Source organism: Rutidosis leptorrhynchoides, chromosome 4, assembly GCF_046630445.1.
Source record: "Rutidosis leptorrhynchoides isolate AG116_Rl617_1_P2 chromosome 4, CSIRO_AGI_Rlap_v1, whole genome shotgun sequence".
In the NCBI taxonomy this organism is placed as follows: domain Eukaryota; kingdom Viridiplantae; phylum Streptophyta; class Magnoliopsida; order Asterales; family Asteraceae; genus Rutidosis; species Rutidosis leptorrhynchoides.
The window spans coordinates 45348566-45369787 of NC_092336.1; the positions used below are offsets into that span (position 1 = coordinate 45348566).

General features: G+C 33.1%; 1 protein-coding gene across 1 annotated transcript; it reads right to left on the minus strand.

The window, feature by feature from the left end:
• Positions 1–15987: 15987 nt before the first annotated feature.
• Positions 15988–20831, minus strand: LOC139839455 (endoplasmin homolog). The gene is made up of 15 exons (XM_071829517.1): positions 20701–20831; positions 19957–20077; positions 19623–19776; positions 19450–19530; positions 19253–19364; positions 19032–19158; positions 18805–18943; positions 18545–18662; positions 18251–18450; positions 17817–18032; positions 17567–17732; positions 17318–17459; positions 17043–17193; positions 16544–16948; positions 15988–16454 (listed from the first exon to the last, which is right to left on the minus strand). The coding sequence occupies exons 1-15, from the start codon at positions 20765–20767 to the stop codon at positions 16200–16202; spliced, it is 2454 nt and encodes an 817-aa protein (XP_071685618.1). The 5' UTR covers positions 20768–20831; the 3' UTR covers positions 15988–16199.
• Between the last annotated feature and the right edge of the window lie 391 nt (positions 20832–21222).

A 21222-nucleotide genomic window follows, 5' to 3' on the forward strand; every position in this document is an offset into this window, starting at 1 on the left:
GCGAAACTATGAAGGAAGCCGTGAGCAAATCACAAAGAATAAGTTTGACTTCAAAGAATCCAAATGATTCCGTTTCTGATGAAATCTTTAGCGAATACCTTGCTTCCGAATCTAAACCCTTACGGATAAATCTTCTTCATCATCCATCGATATTAGAAATTTTAAGATATCATCGTATCTTTCATTATAAATATCCTCCATATTTCTGAAGATATTTTCATAACTATTCTTATCTGAAATCAATAATCTATTTGTGCTATCAATGTTACATCATATAGAAACTGTTAGTTTCTATATTCTGTAAACTTTCGAGCTTAAAATATGAATGTTTTTGAAGTAGTGTTGGGAACTGATGCATGAGTTAGTATAATATAATGACACTTGATCAACGTGATTATATTACAGTAAGTCATGCTGAGTTTCTAATGAAACCTGATGATGGTTCACAGTAGATTATACCATCATCATGTGTCATGTTACATAACTCTTTCATTCTACATAACCTCCGAATATATCAAGAAGAATATATTCTTGATAGTTCTATCGTCTGTATTTTTGATAAATTTGAAAATCAAATCGTGCTATCACGTTTCACCCTGCTTAGAACATTATAATCATTTAGAACTCTATATCTACAAATTCTGGACCATTATTCGCTTGACTTGAAGTCGGGAAGAGAAAACAAAAGCATAGAGCCTTGAAATATAAGGGAGTATATAAAGCCCGATAACAACACATAAATTACAAACCGTGTATATCAATGTTTATCGCAACATAAAGACACGGGAAAATTAAAAACATTATAATCCCAAGGGCAAAGTAGAAGAAAGCAGATTCCTCTGGTGAAAGTTGGAAAAGGAGAATGATTGTTGCGATAGTAAGGATGAGGACAAAGATCAGAACTGGATTAAGCATTTTCAGAATCTTTTGGATGTATAAAACAAGAAGAAAAGTATAGGAATGGTGAGAATAATGAAACGGAAAAGTTTAATTTATAATGGAAATATCAGACAGAGTAATCGAAGAAGATCCCCATATTTAATTATAGAGATCTTAATTTCCTTACTCGCCGAAGAATCAAATCTTTTAGATTTCGAAGGTTTTCTTCAAATCCCTTGAATTCCGGATTTCAATCCTGACTCTGTCAAAAGTTAAGATGAATCTTTACTTTCCTATTTCACTCTTTGGTGATAACCTCACTCGTACTCTTAGAATAATCGAATTATTTTATCCATATTGCTCAATGATGATAAAACTCAAGTTATCAACTCATTTTCGTCATGAAAACATTTTTATTGTTAGCCATGACGACCTCACTCAAATTTCGGGACGAAATTTCTTTAACGGGTAGGTACTGTGATGACCCGGGAATTTTCGACCAAATTTAAACTTGAATCTTATTTGATTTCGATACGATAAGCAAAGACTGTAATATTGAGTCTCAAAATTTTTGGAACAGTTTACATAAAACCATTTGACCTCTGACTATTCCCACGATTCACGAACAAATGTGTAAACAAATATGTAAATATATATATATATATATATATATATATATATATATATATATATGTATATATAAAATATATACCTACAATTATAAGTGTATATATGAAATTAATATTATACAAAAATAATCATTTGAATTGAAAATATAAAATAATATACGAAATAATTAAGCGTAATGTAAAATGAACCTATACAAATACAAATATATATGATACTAGGTATAAAACTTGATCATTACTTTCATTATTATCAAAATAAATAACAATACTAATACAATTATGATACAAATATGAAATTGCTATGTACAAACTATTATAGTACTACTAGTATCATATTTAGATATTCTCATCACTATTATTATTATTATTAATATTTTTATTATAAGTAGCATATATTTTTAATAGTATTATTAATATATTTAATTATTAATTATTAATAATAATTAAATATAAAATAAAAAGACAAGGATGCAGTTATATGTCAGACTCATTTTTTTATACTGTATACCCGTGACCTCCAATATTCCTCCTCCCTTCTCTTTTATAAACCGAGCAGGACATTTTTTTTAGACAAAAAAAATCGTTTCTATCTTTTATCATTGTTATCAATTATATTTTACGTCTGGTACCATTCAGTGAATATAATAGGAAGCAAGGTAAACATTATTTTTTTTCCTTCTTCTTGCCTTGTTCCTCCTCTGTACGAACCCTTTTAAATTCATAACCCAATTCCGAATCAATTGTCGAAATCTAAAAATGCCAAAGTGTTAGGAATCCATTATCTAATCTTTCTTCAAAATCTTGGGTTTCAATTCCTAGTATTCAGTTAGAATTTTCGAAGTCAAAGTTTTTGATAAAAAAAAGTCAAATTTTTGTTCCAAGATCAAATTGAGAAGTTTTGTGACGTTTATGTTGGATTTGATGATTGAAAACGTTTTTATGGATCATTTGAAACACAATTTGTATTATAAACTTTGTCCAAAACGTTTCCATAATCATAATCATTTTTTTTTTAAAAACCGTGACCATAGCAGCGGTTTTCTTTTTTTTTTATTTTTATTTTTTTTTTTTTTTGATTTCAAACAATTCAAGAACAAAATACGTTGTTAATATTTAGGTTGAAGGTTCAAAAACAAAACATAACACACGGTTAGGATTTTGTTAGAGTTTGGTTGAGTTCATTGATGAAGAAGATGAAGACTGTGAGTTAGGGGTTATAAGTAAATGGGTTGGACAAATTACAGAAAGAAGGACTGGAAGGGTGGTCGTGAATGTTAGGTGTAAACGAGGGGATGCGAGTTCGAGCCTGACTGTGGTCATTTTTTTTGTTATCAGATTTAATTGAGGTAGTCTTTATGTATTTGTTATTCTTATTATTGTTTTTTTATTATTATTGTTATTAATTGTTATAATTGTTATTTGTGATATGATTATTATTATCATTATAACCATTATTATTAGTATTAGTCTTAAAAGTATTATTAATATAATTAAGTATTATTATCATTACTTTGATTATTATTATTATTATTGTTATTATTACACTTACCATTATTGTTATTATTATTACCATCAAGTAATAGAATTATTATTATTATTATTAGTACTATTATTAATAAGTGTTATGAATATTAGTTAATACTATTATTATTACTAATATACGTATTAGTTACCTAATATTATTATTAACAAAACCTTAGTTGCATTTAAAATTATTAATTTTATTATAGATATTATTATCACTATAAGAATTATTGTTAAGTAAAATGATTATTAATATTATCATTATTAATATTAAAAACTATTTTTTTTAATAGATAAATATTTTGTACATAAAATATACTTAGTACGTATACTATAACTATATTAAAAATTTCATATAACTATATATATCAAACTTACTAATATTATTTATATAAATACTTACAAATAACAAACTAGAGTTTTTTTTTTTTTTAAAAAATAACATTTAAACAAGTATGAATATACTAATATAACTATATAAATAATAACCATTTTAAATTTAAACACAAATTAAATATACAATATATAAATTTAGATATAATAAATTGTTCGATTTTGATTATACGTTTTAATGTATAAATACAAATAATATAGGTTCGTGAATCCAATGTGACAACCCGGAAATTTCCAACCAAATTTAAACTTTATCTTTATATTATTCCGACACGATAAGCAAAGTTTGTTAAGTTAAATCTCAAGAATTTTAAATTGTGTTCATACATTCATTATAACCTCGACCAAATTCCGACGATTCACGAACCGTTATATATAAATAAATATGTATATATATGTATATATATATATATATGATAACTTGAGAATATTAATAAAGTATTAAACGTATAATACTTTACATGAACGTATTTGTTTCAATATGTTTATCGATGGAATTAGAAGATAATATCAAATGATTGATTTATCAGATACATTATGATATGATTACGGGTCTATGTTATGAGGTCCACTGTGATTTTAGAAATCTATTCTTTTTGACAACATTCGGAAAATGGTAAAGTGATTTATAAGTAAGAACGTGAAGTGTAAATAACTTAGATGTTGGATATCGACAAGTTAAGTAACTCGACATTTTTTATTAAGATGATTTCATACGTTTATTTAACCTTTGAACTTTATCCCATGCTTCACCAACAAACTGTAATTTAAAAACTTGAAACCTATTATGAATATATATGATTCTACTTTTCTAAAACATTTTATGATATAACAATTTCCATTATTTTAACCTTTAAACAAAATGATTCTTAAAAATATATTTGGTTTTGGAAAAAAAAATTATTATATTTATTTGATTTAGTTTTAAACGTACAAAAACGTTTTCAGTTTAAAAAGAACTTTATTATTAAAACGTATATAACTTTTATAAATATCTAGAACCACTTTTGACAACTCATTACTTAACCAGTATGATAAAGATAACGATATTTATATTTTATTTTATTAAATATATATAACGATTTAAATTAATATTATATATATTTATACGCGTATTATACGTACATAGTTTTATACTTTTACTATACTTAAACTTTACCTTTACTTTATTTTTACTTTACTTTAACTTTAATAATTCACTTTAATAATTCATACTTTAATAATTCACTTTAATAATTCATACTTTAATAATTCACTTTAATAATTCATACTTTAATAATTCATTTTAATAATTTATACTTTAATAATTCACTTTAATAATTCAAAAATCTATTATAAATAGAATTCAATAGGTTTCATTATTTCATAGAAACTTGAAAATATTTTTCTCTAAACTCTCTCAATCGATTTACATATATATATTTACTCCGTATTATTTCAAGATATTATTAGTATACATAAAATATTACGTCAGAGTGCTGTCCGAGTGATTTTGAAATTGTTTTTCGAGTGGGATTGGATTAAGGAAATTATGGGTTATAGCTATGGAGGTGATTGGGTATGGTTCATGGGTATGCTCGTGAGGTTAATATAGTGTTTATCATCTCCGTTGCGTCTACGTACCTTTCCTGCAATATTGAATCTCAATATTGATACGTGAGTACTCATAATTTAACTTTTACATACTAATAGTGTATCCTTGACTAGTGCTCGAGTATATAGGATTATGCATAGTTGTACTTTTGATATTGCCTTTAGTTAGGTTATGTTGAATCCTGAATTAGTTATATATGCGACTGAGATAAGGTATAAGATATGCATGTCGTTGGAAAGCTAGCGAAAAATTAAGAACTTTTCATTTAGATATCGAATGATTTCGATGAACGGATTTGAAGTTATAGTCCATCGAATTTTTGTATTATTATTAAAAATGGTTATTATTATCGTCGTTATTATCATCGTTCTAGTTTTATCTTATTATTATTATTATTATCTTTATCAATAAAAGGATTTATCATTAAAAAAATTGTTATTTTTTTTATTATTACTATCGTTATTATCGTTAAAGTTATAATTAGTATTATTATTATTATCCAATTATTATTATTATTATTGGTATTATTATTATTATCATTATTAATATATATATCATTATTTAAAAATGGTTATTGTTATTGTTAATATTATTATTACTATATTATCATTAAGATAATTATTAGTATTATCGTTAATAATGTTATAGTAACTATCATTATTAATATTAGTGTAATTAAAACAAATATTTGTAACACCTAATTATTTTGATTACTATTATTATCATTATTACGAACACGATATAAAAGACGATTAAAAGCAATTAAACGAAACGATTAGGAAATAATGGGTAAGAGTATCATGATGAAATTAAAATATTATAAGATATTGATTTAGATAAAATTATCGTTCTTATTATTTTTATCATTACTATTATTATTAAAATTATCGTTAGTATTAAAACTATCATTTTAACAAAAATTATCATTTTAATAGAAATGTCATTGTTACTCTAAAATATCATTATTATTATTATTTTAAAGATAATATTAAAAATTATCGTAAATATTAAAGTTATCATAATTAGAATTATCGTTTATCATAATGTCATCTTAGTAATTATAAATATTGATATTTTTATAATAATAATTATTATTACAAAATAATACAACTTTTACTTACTATCATTATAGATATTATTTTATCAAATAAATATTTGATACAAACATATTTTACTACGTGTAATAACTTACTTTAATAATACCTATCATATTATGTTTATAATATTAAATGAACCCTATAAATTTTATTACTTAATATATATAAAAGTATATTTTATTATATAAATATAATATAAAATTTTATTTATTAATAAATAAATTATATTATTTACTCTAATAAATCTTTTAAAAAATATTTAAAAATATAAAATGACGATATTTAAACTATATATTAATCATGTATAGATTTTTGGAAATTATTTTGAGTCAAATTTACTTTTGTTGACTTTTGCATATTAGTCTCGAGCATTAGGATTGTGGTACACTATGACTTGACCTAATTTGTTAGACAGATATTGACCAACACATAAATATATATAATTAATTTAGGTTCGTGAATCCGAGGCCAACCTTGCACTTGTTCAATGACGTTATATGTATTTTTACTACGAAATACAGTATGATGAGTTTCATTTACCTTTTTACCCTTTATATTTTTGGGACTGAGAATACATGCGCTTTTATAAATGTTTGACGAAATAGACACAAGTAATTAAAACTACATTCTATGGTTGAATTATCGAAATCGAATATGCCCCTTTTTATTAAAGTCTGGTAATCTAAGAATTAGGGAACAGACACCCTAATTGACGCGAATCCTAAAGATAGATCTATTGGGCCTAACAAACCCCATCCAAAGTACCGGATGCTTTAGTACTTCGAAATTTATATCATGTCCGAAGGAGGATCCCGGAATGATAGGGGATATTCTTATATGTATCTAGTTAATGTCGGTTACCAGGTGTTCACCATATGAATGATTATTTTTGTCTCTATGCATGGGACGTATATTTATGAGAACTGGAAATGAAAGTCTTGTGGTCTATTAAAATGATAGAAATAAATGATTATGATAAACTAATGAACTCACAAACCTTTTGGTTGACACTTTAAAGCATGTTTATTCTCAGGTGTTAAAGAAATCTTTCGCTGTGCATTTGCTCATTTTAAAGATATTACTTGGAGTCTTTCATAGCATATTTCGAAGAACGTTGCATTCAAGTCATTGAGTTCATCAAAGATTATTATTAAATCAATTTATAGTTGGATAGTGGATATTATGAAATGGTATGCATGCCTGTCAATTTTCGATGTAAAGAAAGTTTGTCTTTTAAAAATGAATACAATGTTTGTAAAATGTATCATATAGAGGTCAAATACCTCGCAATGTAATCAACTATTGTGAATCATTTATAATGTATATGAACGGGTCCTTTCATCCAAGGCCAACCCTGCATTGTTCAAAGTCGTCATATGTATTTTTACTACAAAATACAGTATGGTGAGTTTCATTTGCCTTTTTACCCTTTATATTTTTGGGCTGGGAATACATGCGCACTTTTTATAAATGTTTGACGAAATTGACACAAAAACTAATCCCATTTTTAAAACTCTTTAAATGTTTTGGGATGAATAAGTGAGCTTTTTGATTTACAAAATAGTTCCGTCAAAAACTAAATTCTATGTAGAGTTGTATCAACAAATATTTTTGGTTACACCTCAGGCTGTGGAATAGAACTATAGATTACTATATACTGTTTAGCATGGATTATTATATGCTGTTTAGTATTGATTTTAAATTCTAAGCTGAGTTGTATCATTAAATATTTTTGTTACACCTCAATGTAGAATAATTTTATAAAATGTTTTATAAATCTATCGGGCCCAACAAGCCCCATCCAAAGTACCGGATGCTTTAGTACTTCGAAATTTATATCATGTCCGATGGAGGATCCCGGAATGATGGGGATATTCTATATGCATATTGTTAAGGTCGGTTACCAGGTGTTCAATCCATATGAATGATATTTTGTCTCTATGCATGGGGCGTATATTCATGAGAAATGAAATCTTGTGGTCTATTAAAATTATGAAATGATTATTTATGTTAAACTAATGAACTCACCAACCTTTTGGTTGACATTTGAAAGCATGTTTATTCTCAGGTAAGAAAGAAGTCTTCCGCTGTGCAATTGCTCATTTAAAAGATATTACTTGGAGTCATTCATGACATATTTCAAAAGACGTTGCATTCGAGTCGTCTGGTTCATCAAGATATTTATTTAGTCAATTATAGTTGAATATATTATGAAATGATTTGCATGTCATCAGTTTTCGATATAAAGCAAGTTTGTCTTTTAAAAACGAATGCAATATTTGTAAAATATATCATATATAGGTCAAGTACCTCGCGATGTAACCAACTATTGTGAATCGTTTGTAATCGATATGGACTTTGTCCGGATGGATTAGGACGGGTCCTTTCATTTGGTGTTCGGCTTTCACTTGCAAACACGTGACGCATTGTTCAACATACTTAACAACATCAAGTTTCATGCCCGGCCACCAACACTCTTTCCTTAAATCAAGATACATTTTCGTCGCGCCCGGATGAATAGAATACTTCGACTTATGTGCCTCATCAAGTAGCACTCGTCGATGATCACCCATTTTAGGCACCCACACTCTTCCTTGAAAAGATAACAAACCATGCGGACCTAAGGTAATAAACTCCGTTGTCCCACGATTCGTTCCTCCTGCTTATTGTTAACAAAAGCTTCGATTTGGGTCTCGCCAAGCTTTACAAGAAAATTATTAGTAATAATCATGCGTAACGATCCTACTCGTATCACCGGATGTTGACTCTTTCGGCTTAACGCATCCGCGACCACATTCGCCTTACCCGGATGATAAAGTATTTCACAATCATAGTCTTTCACCACATCCATCCATCTACGTTGACGATAATTCAAATCTCGTTGATCGAAAAGGTGTTTCAAACTCTTTTGATCCGAATAAATCGTACATTTGACACCATACAAGTAATGGCGCCAAATTTTCAACGCATGAACAACCGCCGCCAACTCAAGATCATGAGTCAGATATCTCGTTTCGTGTTCCTTTAATTGTCGAGAGGCATAAGCGATGACTTTACCTCTTTGCATTAAAACACACCCGAGCCCATTTAAAGAAGCGTCACAATAAACCGTCATGTCTTCTACCCCTTCCGGCAACACTAACACCGGAGCTTGACACAACTTCTCTTTTAACAATTGAAAATCAATTTCTTGCTCATTTTCCCAATTAAATTTAACGTTCTTCCACGTCAGCTTCGTCAAAGGAGAAGCAATTTTGGAAAAGTCTTGGATGAACCGACGATAATAACCGGCCAATCCGAGAAAACTTCGAATTTCCGTAGGCGTAGTCGGTCGTACCCAACTCTTCACCGTTTCTATCTTCCCCGAATCTACTTGAATACCTTCTTTATTCACAATATGGCCAAGGAATTGAACTTCCCTTAGCCAAAATTCACATTTGGAGAATTTTGCATACAACTTCTCCTTCCGCAACGTCTTCAACACTTCACGCAAATGGTGTTCATGTTCCTTCATACTCTTAGAATAAACAAGTATGTCGTCGATGAACACAATTACCGACTTGTCCAACATAGGTTGGCACACTCGGTTCATAAGATCCATGAATGCCGCCGGTACATTCGTAAGACCAAAATGCATAACTACAAACTCAAAATGCCCGTAACGAGTTCAGAAAGCCGTTTTCTCTATGTCTTCCTCACGGACCCGCATTTGGTGATAGCCGGACCGTAGGTCAATTTTTGAGAAATACGTTGCACCTTGGAGTCGATCAAACAAATCGTCGATTCGAGGCAATGGATAACGATTCTTGATCGTCACTTTATTCAACTCTCGATAATCGATGCACATCCGCATACTACCATCCTTCTTCTTCACAAATAAAACCGGAGCGCCCCATGGCGAAGCACTCTGTCGAATGAAACCCTTCTCAAGCAACTCTTGGGTTTGATTTAACAACTCTTGCATCTTCGTTGGTGCTAAACGATAAGGAGTTTTAGCAATGGGGGTAGCCCCCGGAACCAACTCAATGCGAAATTCAACTTGTCTTTCCGCCAGAACACCCGGTAACTCATCCGGAAAAACGTCTTCAAATTCATTTGCCACCAGAATTTCACGAATGGGTGGTGGCTCATCACGAGTATCAACGACATGGGCAAGAAAAGCCATGCCACCACTAACAAGGAAACGACGTGCCCGTGTAAAAGTGCATATCGGTACAAGTCTTTTTCGCTTATCGCCATGAATAATTAACTCTCCCCCACTTGGGGTCTTCACACGAATGAATTTATCATGGCATGCAATATCGGCTCTATAACGATCGAGCCAATCCATACCAACAACAATATCAAAATCACCCAAAGTCATCGGAATGAGATCGATCTTAAACGTTTCGGTACCAAACACAACATTACAATCATTACAAACATCAACCCCTAGCACCGTCTTACCATCCGCTATTTCGACCTCTACCGGATGACTTAACTTAGCTAGCGGTTTATTTAACTTAGGCACAAATCGAGGCGACACAAAAGACAAATTAGCACTACTATCAAAAAGTGTCCGTGCCAGATTAGAGTTAACCATGAAAGTACCTGAGACAACTTCGTTAGATTGCTTAGCTTCGTCATTCGTCATCAAATAGTTGCAACCCCTAGCCGTACCCGCCGCTTTCTCTAGTCGCTTAACATTATCATTGCGCAAATCGGGACACTCCGGCCTCTTATGCCCTTCCTTACCGCAATTAAAACAAGTGAGCTTGGTTGTGGATGATGGTTTCGGGCACTCACGAGCCATGTGCCCCCTTTGCCCACAATTGTAGCAAGCATAAGTAAAATCACCGAAATCACCCTTCCTCACACTACCAACACTCTCAGAGCCCTTCTTGTGCTTCTTGTTAGAAAAGTTCGAATGACTAGTGGCTTCAAACTTCTTTTTGCCTAAGGCAAAGCCACTCTTTCTCAAGATGAGCGACTCGAAACCTTTGGCCATATCAAACAACTCATCAAAACTCTTCACCACGTTCACACTAATCTTCTCTTGGTAATTGTCATTCAAGATTCGATAGAAGTCTTCCTTCAACATTTTATCATTCCCGACATACTCCGGGCAAAATTGGGTCTTCGACAAGAAAACGGATTTAAGAGTGTTCAAATCCATCGACCCTTGCCTCAAGGAACGCAATTCGTCCTTAAGTCTAGTAAGATCGGCTGAAGTTCGGTACTCTTGGAAAAACTCCGCCTTGAACTCGTTCCAAGTAAAATCCATACATTGTTCTTCACCATAAACTTGGATTTTCGCATCCCACCACAACTTCGCGTCACCTCTTAACATGCTACAACCATACCTCGCCTTTTTATCAAGAGGGCATTCACAAGTTCGGAAAGCCCCCTCCATATCGGAGATCCATCGGGCACTCTTTAGTGGGTCCCTTTCGCCCTCAAAAGTAGGTGGTTGAGCATCTTTGAAATTTTTGTAGAAAAAGTCACGCCTTCCTACGTTATCCTCTTGAAGGACAACCTTGACTTGCTCCTTTACTACGTTGACTAATTGCTCGTCAATCGTATCAAGAAACATCTTCTTAACATCTTCAAGGAAAGACGTATGATGACTTTTCAAAATGGCCTCAACTTTGGCCGTGAATTCGGGGTCCTCGCTCGTGCCCCCATTTTCGGTGTCGTGCCCGTTTCTCATCTTCATTCTATAAAACGGAAAACATTAAACAACGAGGCAAATATACATGACACATACATATACACATATACCTCATACCGCCCCATCTTGCTAGACAATCATCGTACATCTCTTGTTAGACACGATTTGAACCCGTAACAATGGTAGCTAATCGTTGTTACGCGAGCATCTCACATTAACTTGCTAGTACAATGTCTATCTCGCTTGATGGATTTCAAATACGACACAAAACAATTAGTGCAAGGTTAGATCACATGAACCTAAGCACTAACAATTCCCGATCCGACCCGAAGTCCTACAAGTCCCGCATAAAAGCGCATACACAATAAAGTCTAAGTCTAGGCACCTATCTCAAGTCGCCTAAATCCCTTAGACCATGCTCTGATACCACTTGTAAGAACCCAACCCGAAATTGACGCGAAAATATATATATATATATATATATATATATATATATATATATATATATATATATATATATATATATATATATATATATATATATATATATATATATATATATATATATATATATTTTTAAAATAAGTCAACCTGGCCTGTCAGGCATAGCCCGCGGCGCGGACTGACCAGCCGCGGCGCGACTCAATACAGTTACAGAGGGTCAGGACCTTTAAAACCCTCGACCTCCAAATCCTTTTATAACCCGCGGCACGCCCATGAGGGCCGCGGCGCGGCTTGTGTCTGATGCAGATTCCAACTAACATTATTTACATAAGTGCCAAATTTTCTCGCTAACACAAGATCCAACGTTTCAAAAGGCTTCGTGCCACATCAATAAGCAAAGTTTACATGTTTCAAGACTCCCGATAAGATAATTGACTACCGAGCATTATTGCTCGTTACAATTCAAAATATTAGTTTCGACCACCAAAAAGTTTAACTTCCAAACGACACTTAGAGCATGGTGTTTGGGGTTAAACTACCCATATCTTGGTCGAACTTCCAAAAGCTATAATTCCCGAGAGTCACTAATCCAACTGAATATCTTTGCCCTTATCCACGCCAGAGCCTAAAATGGTAAACAACGAGAGGGTAAGCTAACGCTTAGTGAATGCAATAATTATACGATTACATATACAATCTACTTACTTGCAAACACTTACGCAATTACCGCATACATGCTAGCAATATAAACAACCATATTATCACAAGTATAATACCAAACTTTCGACCACATAAGCTAGCAAAACGTTGCATATACTCGTATAATACAATATGCTACAATACAACTCACAACCATGGTTAACCAATCATACAAGGAATGGTACTTTAATTTCCCATCGGCGTTCATAACAACCGTTAGTGCACTTAACACGTCGTACACTAACCCCACGGGTGGTATCTTAACACGTCGATACTTCACCCCGGGTGGTGCCTTAACACGTCTACACTTCACCCCGAGTGGTGTCTTAATACATCGACACTTCACTCGTTACATCTCTCGAAGTGGCATCTTAACACGTCGATGCTTCACTCCCGAGTGGTGTCTTAACACGTCGACACTTCACTCGTCACGTGAGTAGTGGTGTCTTAACACGTCGACACTTCACAACTCATACTACACAAATAAATACATCATATATGCACGCATATAATTATTCCACTCACCTTAACACGTCGGTGGTGATTTACTGCTTCCGTACGCTTCGAGCAAAGTACCTAGTACACAAGTACAAATTCAAACACACAACTAGTGAAATTAACCACAATAATCACCCTTGAGCATTTAATGACCCAAAAGCATTAAATGACTCACTTACACCCAAAACCGCCCATAAATGGCCAAGACCCGCTATAAATTACCATAAGCTAGTGATTATAGTACAACATCATTAACTAACACCATTTTGGGTCTTCTCATACCCATTTTACCCAAATTAGGTCAACCTTACCTATTTGGCCCATTTTAACACTTACTCTAACAACCTTAGTCAAACATGACCCATTTACAATTCTTTCGACATTAAACAAGTGTGTTAATGCCTCACAACACAATTAATACTTACAAATCTCATTTACAAGATCAACCCCTAGATTATTACCATTAGGATTTTTCTTACATCAACATAACCCAAATTCACCCATTTTACTCCCAAATGGGTCATACAAGTCTCTAGTAACCCAAAACCCTAGCCATTAACCAATTGAAACTCAAAACATAGAGTTAGAACTTACCGAGACTATCAAAGTGTAGCTAGAGACACAAGGAACAAATTTAAAACTTGGGTTCGGGCAAGATTGGGTCTTCTTCTTCATCAAAAGAGCTTTCTCTCACAAGAAATCTCTCTCTCTCTCTCTCTCTCTCTCTCTCTCTCTCTAAACTTGAATTGGAAGAGATAAGGTAGGTGAAAAGGAAGTAATGACACCCCACCAACTGATCTTGGGGCCTTAAAGTCGTCCATTAAGTAAAAATACCAAATTGCCCTTCTTATAATTAAATAAAAGAAGGAATTTTCCGTCAGGGCCTAGCCGCGCCGCGGGCCATTTGGCCGCGCCGCGGCTTAAAACAGAAAATCAAAGCCGCCAGCAGATTCAGTATTTACAATATGTACAATTCAAACTTGGGTCTTACAAATTGCTTAGTAGGTACAAACTAGCAACACATGAGTAAACAACACATGAGTAAATAATAGATAACAACACATAATAATAAAAGGCAACTTACACCCAAATAAATAAACATCTGGATTCTGTGATGTCCCTCCTTTTCTAGAACATAGTCGTGACAAGCCAATTATGGTAATTGGTCATATATTTATCATTCCCACGAGACTAGCCCCTTACTAGTATAGTCCAACCCAATGGACTAAATGGTCACTTACCACTAAATCAGTGCACACAAATAATTAGACAAGTAAACACCTTTAGGAACCCCGAATTGCATATTATCTCTTGCACGGGTGCAATCCGACAACATACAGTCCTTTCCCAAAAGCGGTCCTACTAGCTGTGTACTCACCTAATAAGAGATGATACTCGAAGAACGATAGAAGCGAGGCTAACTCTTAAGCACAACCTATACAATAAAATCCACAAAACACAATCAATTTACTACTTCAAATTATTCATTTCAATGAATTCCGATGGTTGAGTTTGACCTATTTCATCACTTCAACCACTTATACGATTTTCTATACCAACCCATCAAATTCTTGCCCAAATGACCCATTTCTAAAACTTTAGCTTAATATAACACAAAGACCCAAAATCACACCCAAAAGGAGTTGCATCTAGTTAAATACTTCACAAAATTAATTAACTAGATAAGCTTTCATAAATTCAATCACAAATCTCAGTTTTAAACATATGAACAACAAGTAAATCACTTTCATAAGTCACTAAATACCCATTAATTCCTCAAAAAATAAACTTTAACACTTTTAAAATTCTCGACTTTTTAAACACTAAATCAAAAATACAACACTATGATAAGATTAAACAAACCCCCAATTCCATCTTAAATCCCAAACCCTAATTAAATTTCAAAAGATAAAGCTAGGTTTCAAGGTTTCCTCCCGGGCAGGGGGTGGGATTATTATCGATGCATCGGCATAGTCGAAACAGAAGATGATCGCAACGGATGGTTTAGTCCCCCTCGGGTGATTCCAGTCGTTGTTCAAAAAAAAAAAAAATGAAAAAACTGAATTTGTTTATTCAATATGAAGAAGATAACAACAATAAGTGAGATCCAAAATCAATGGAATGTAGTGCCTAATCAGAGAAGCAGCACTTTCATAAGCAAACTTCATGCGCAAGCTGCTTACAGCCAATTAGCAAACCACGTACATAAATCATGATTAAAATCCTAACAGCCTAACACTACTACTATATAGAGACTTCCATTTTACTACTATATAAAGTAACACTACTACTATATAAAGACTTCCATTTGGCTGCTCATTATCGAGCTTTCCTATGTATTGGGCTTAGCTCATTATTGGCATGTTCGCTATCATAAACCTACAACCAATCTATTTATGGATTAATAACCAGAAATTTACTTAACCAAAATATCGATTCAACATGTTTCCTCGAGTCTAAATCAAACACAAAAAGTTCAGTTAAACTGTAACTCTTAAACCAAATATTTTTGATTATGCTATATGGTTAAATAATTAATAATTTCAAAGTAAATAATAACAATACAAATACACAATATCGTGAAGATGTAAATGATATAGTTTTACTTGAAGACAAACTGTTCTGCATTTGTTCAATCCGAACCGACACAAAATTCCAGCTAAGCTTTATGTATTACATTTTCCAGGCCGAGAGCAAATACAGCGTCTCAATGTCTAGATTACCGAAACCAAGGTCTCATCGAAATCTAATGCGAGTCAAACGTTTAAAAACAGAAATTACTACAAAAAAACCTATAACTCGTCTTTAATATCCGTTTCTTCTTCGGTGGGTGTGGAATCAGTTTCGTCTTTCGGGCTGCTCTCAACCTCGGTGACTTCTTCAACTTCCTCTTCTTCCTCAACTGATGCATCTGGACTTATATTTAGACTTGTCTTTACGGAATCATATATACGCGACGCAAAGTCCTTAGGGTCACTTAGCATAAATCCACTTTCCATCAACGCCGTCTGGTACATAAGTTGAGCGGTTGTCTTTACGCTAGCATCCTGAAATATCAAATCAAATGCATTTTTTAAAACCATATAAACTTGCATTTTACGAATATTTAATGTATTAATTAAACCATATTTACTACCTCTGGGCTCTTTACGACTCTCTCACGAAGCTCCTTAATGATTGGATGTCGTGCGTTAATTTCAAGTACCCTTTTGCCACGCATGTATGCTTGTTTGCTGGCATCAGATAGAGTTTGAGATTGCATGATTCGTTCCATATTAGCACTCCATCCGTATTTGGAGGTCACGACTACACAAGGGGTGTCAGCCAAACGGTTACTGATCTTTACATCATCGACGTTTTCGCTCGCAAGTGTATCCTTCCACCACTTGGTCAACTCTTTGAATGATTCTTTGACTTCTTTGTCTTTTGAATCCTTGCCTAGTTTCAAACCCTCCTTGGAAACATTTTGGAATTTCTTGTCTTCAAAATCCATCAAGTATTGCATCAGGTATTCATCCACAGGATCAGTAAAAAGAATCACCTGCAAAAGCAAGGAAATATTTATATCATTATATTGCAATTGCACGATAAAAAACAAGTTAATTATCGTTCAAAATTGAATAAACAAAAGATACCTCAAAGTTTTTCTTTTTTAGCCTCTCGAGGAAAGGTGATTTCTCGAGCTGTTCCTTGCTGCTGCCTGTAATGTAGAATATATCCTTCTGTCCAGATTTCATTCTTGAGATGTATTGATCAAGTGATGTTAGTTTGCCATCTGATTTCGTGCTGCAACATCATTAGATAATAAAGTCAAGAAATCACTTCATCATATCATATCATACAACTGCATATAATTACGAAGTATTATAATAACACTTAATAATGAAAAATAAATCCAGAAAATTCATACGTCTCAAATCTGAGAAGTTTGGCCAAACGGTTCCTATTAGCTGCATCCTCAATGATACCAAGTTTAATCGACTTTCCAAATTCGTTCCAGAACTTGGTATATTGGCCTCTCTTCTCATCATCATCCTTAGTTTCTTCCACCTCTGCAATGAATAGGATTTCATGTATCATACTCATCCTCATACTTTTACTCATAGGCATAATATGAAGATACGAATATGTAAAGCAGAGAACTTTGAGGTTTAACTACCTTTCTTGTCTTTATCATGAGATTCATCAGGGTCTTCTTCAGCAAGTTTACGGATCATGTCAAGGGCCTTTCTGATAAGTTTCTTCTTGATTGTTTTCAAGCTGCTGTGTTGTTGAAGCATTTCTCGAGATACATTAAGTGGTAACGTGTCAGAATCAACAAGACCCTGATCAAATGATAAACAATCTTTAGCAACCGTTTCAAAAGAAGCATATCTGGCTATTATAAGTTAGATAGGTAAAGACATTACCAACAAGAAACTTAAATATTTAGGCAAAAGCTCGTCAAATTCATCTGAGATGAATACTCTTCTAACGTAGAGCTTCAAGTTGGATTTGTTTGCATTGTAGTAACTCTCGTACAGATCAGTAGGAGCCTTTGGAGGCACAAACATAACTGCCTTGAACTCAACATCACCCTCTGCGTTAAAGTGACTCCATGCCATTGGCTTCTCATCACCAAAATCCTGTCATATGAAAAGATACATCATTATAACAACTTGTGTCAAAATCAACTCATTAATTAATGTATATTACAAGTGGGTTAATTTGTGTTATGTAATAACTGTAACAGATAAAGCTAGCAAAACAAACACATTCGACCCATATGGTTAAAACTTAAAGCAAACAAGATACATCATAAAAATAAAAAATAAAAAACGAGGTAGAAATTATAGGGATTTACCTTAGCTAGAGAGTGGTAGAATTTTGTGTACTCTTCCTCGGTCACCTCCTTCGGACTTCTTAACCAGATAGCTTTAACATCATTCAAACGTTCCCACTCATATGTTGTCTCTTTGATGGTTTTGGTCTTCGGTTTTTGTTCATCTTCCTCTTTGTCAGAATCTTCCTCTTCTTTCTCTTCACTCTCATCAGTAGACTCGGCTGGTCAAATAATAAGACAATGAATTTCAAATTATAATATCCGAGTGCAGAAAAAAAAAAACAGAGCAGATATCATTAGTTGAATGAGACATACGTTTTTCTTCATCGTCACTAGAGTCATCTTCTTCGGCAGGCACCTCAACATCTACTTCTTTGGTGGCCCACAGGTATATCGGGAAGTTAATGAATTCAGAATACTTCTTTACCAAATCCTGTAAAAATGTACAGACAAAAACAGCCCTTTATTAAGTCACAAAGGATTCAATAACTAAAGTAATTTAGTTAAGATAAGAAAAGTATTACAATAAAGAACATGAATTAATTTTACAATTCACACATTAATTAATAGATTACCTTCAACTTTGACTCTTCTAGGTATTCCCCAGCTTCCTCTCTAAGGTGCAATCTGATTTCAGTACCACGGCCAAGGGGCTCATTGTATGTATCTTCAGAAATTGCAAATGCGCCATCTGCCTTCGACTCCCACACATATCTAAAATTTCAAGCAATTTAATTAGTAACGCTAGTGGCCTACTTCAGAAATACTGTAAACATAATGACAAAAAACCCAGAAGACGTACTGAATGTCATCGTTGTGTTTGCTGATCACTTCTACATAGTCAGCAACAAGATACACAGAGTAAAATCCAACACCAAATTGACCAATGAGGTTAAGATCTCCTCCTGTCTGCATTTTCTCCACAAAAGCTACATACAAAAAAAATAGACAATAACATTTTTAAACAATAACTAGCAGCAAGTATAACCCTTCTGTCGAATATAATCTGATCAAACACAATACCTGAAGTTCCGGACTTGGCAATTGTTCCCAAGTTCTTAATAAGATCCTCCTTTGTCATACCAACACCTCTATCACGAATGGAAAGAATCCTGTTTTCTTTGTCTAACTTAATCTGCAAAAGCAAAGTTGGTTAAATCACATTTCACAACTCCAAGGTAGTGCTTAAATTAAAAAGAAAATATATAACAAATACAAACCTGGATCTCAAGCTTGGTATCATCACCTTCACCCAAAACCTCCTTGTCAGTAAGAGAAAGGAATCTAATTTTGTCCAACGCCTGAAATATGTGTTTCACAAAGTAAGAAAAACTTGAATGCAAAATCACACTAACATATGCTCCAAATTTGGCCCCGCAAGATCAAAACTTACATCAGATGCATTGGAAATTAACTCCCTCAAGAAAATGTCCTTGTTGCTATAAAGAGAGTTGATAATGATGTCCATAAGCCTAGATACTTCAGCCTGAAACTCAAACTTCTCCGCATTGCTGCGAAGGCTCTTTCTCGACATCGATTCAGCTTCTCTAAACCACGAACAATGAGACATCTTAGAATAACTAATAGCAACTCATTTAGTCAAGAAAACAACTTCTAGCCAAATTCAAATTTGTTAGTTATATCCAAAGTCAATAGTAGGGTAACTAACACTAGATACATACAATGATTCATATACAAAATTACACAATTGCATTCCAAAAACAAACCTCTTGGCAACATCTGAATCAGTTGATAAACCATGAGGAACAGCACCAAGCTTATCTTCAATCTTGGGAGGATCCACCAATTCATCCGAATCCGACTCTGCGTTAGCTTGCAACTTCCGACCTATAATAGACAATATAGACAATAATTTATTATTTTCACCCGCGACAAGAGATCATTTACAAATATACTTTCAGATACGAAAAAGTAAATTAAACTAATCATTTATAGCAAAACGCATGACAATTTCTACCATTCATTCATATGTTAGTTTATGACAGTAAACACTGTTTCAGCTAAATCAATGATTTTTCTCTAATTCGATACTTAACAGCAGCATACATGCCACTATCCCCTCACATAGCTATGATAAACCTCTAAAGTGAGCACAACGTTGGTTTAATGGATGAAAAAACAAATTCTCAACTAAACTAAACTGAATCACACGCATTGATTTTCAATTTTCATATTAGAGATCAACAATTTGTACTTATGATCTATTAGCAGTGCACATGATCGAATAAACAAAACGTAGTTTGAAATAGTCAACAAGTCAAAGTAGAGACTAAATCTTAACTAAAAAACTTCTAATTACTCACTAAACAGGTACAAATCGAACGAAGCCAGATTCACATAAGAAAATGCATGTATGAATAAGTATGATACGAATACATTAGCAATTATAACTACTAATACTATACAAAATTATACTGATTTGAAAACCCTAACAAAAACTGAAAAAGTACCTTGATCTGGAAGAAGAAATAACAGACATAACAGAAATAATACGGACGGAAGAGTCCACTTCCTCATTGCGATCGATCTATAGATACACAGTTTATGAATCTAATGTTTGTGTGTGTTTTATGTGAGATTTAGTTATCGATTTTATTTTTATACTGAGAGAGTAGTGTGTGAGAAGGGAGAGAAAGCCACGAGGAATGAAGGGTTGGATGAAGGTTGGTGGTGCTGACGTGGACGATCCAATGGTTAGCGTAAGAAAATAGTGTTACGTGGCAGTGCGTTATTGGTTGCTGGTGGCTTAGGCGACGTGGAAAGAAAGGGGTTTAGTTTCTGGAAGTGTCTAATAGTAAATGGAAGACTTGAACGACTTGCGAGTTGCGACTTGATGGGTTTTGTACGTTTAATAAAGGTTTAATTGTTTTTTTTTTTCTTCCGGAAAAACGAAAAAACTTAGGTCCCGTTTAGCTCGCGGAATTCCAAAGGAATTTGATGGAATTTGAATTGAATTCCTTAGATCGCTCTGT

Coding starts and splice junctions, on each gene's coding strand:
- LOC139839455 (XM_071829517.1), bottom strand. CDS start 20,767: ATGAGGAAGTGGACTCTTCCGTCCGTATTATTTCTGTTATGTCTGTTA. Junction 19,365..19,449: donor ATACCAAGCTTGAGATCCAG/GTTTGTATTTGT, acceptor TTGCTTTTGCAG/ATTAAGTTAGACAAAGAAAA. Junction 17,460..17,566: donor TCATGATAAAGACAAGAAAG/GTAGTTAAACCT, acceptor TATTCATTGCAG/AGGTGGAAGAAACTAAGGAT.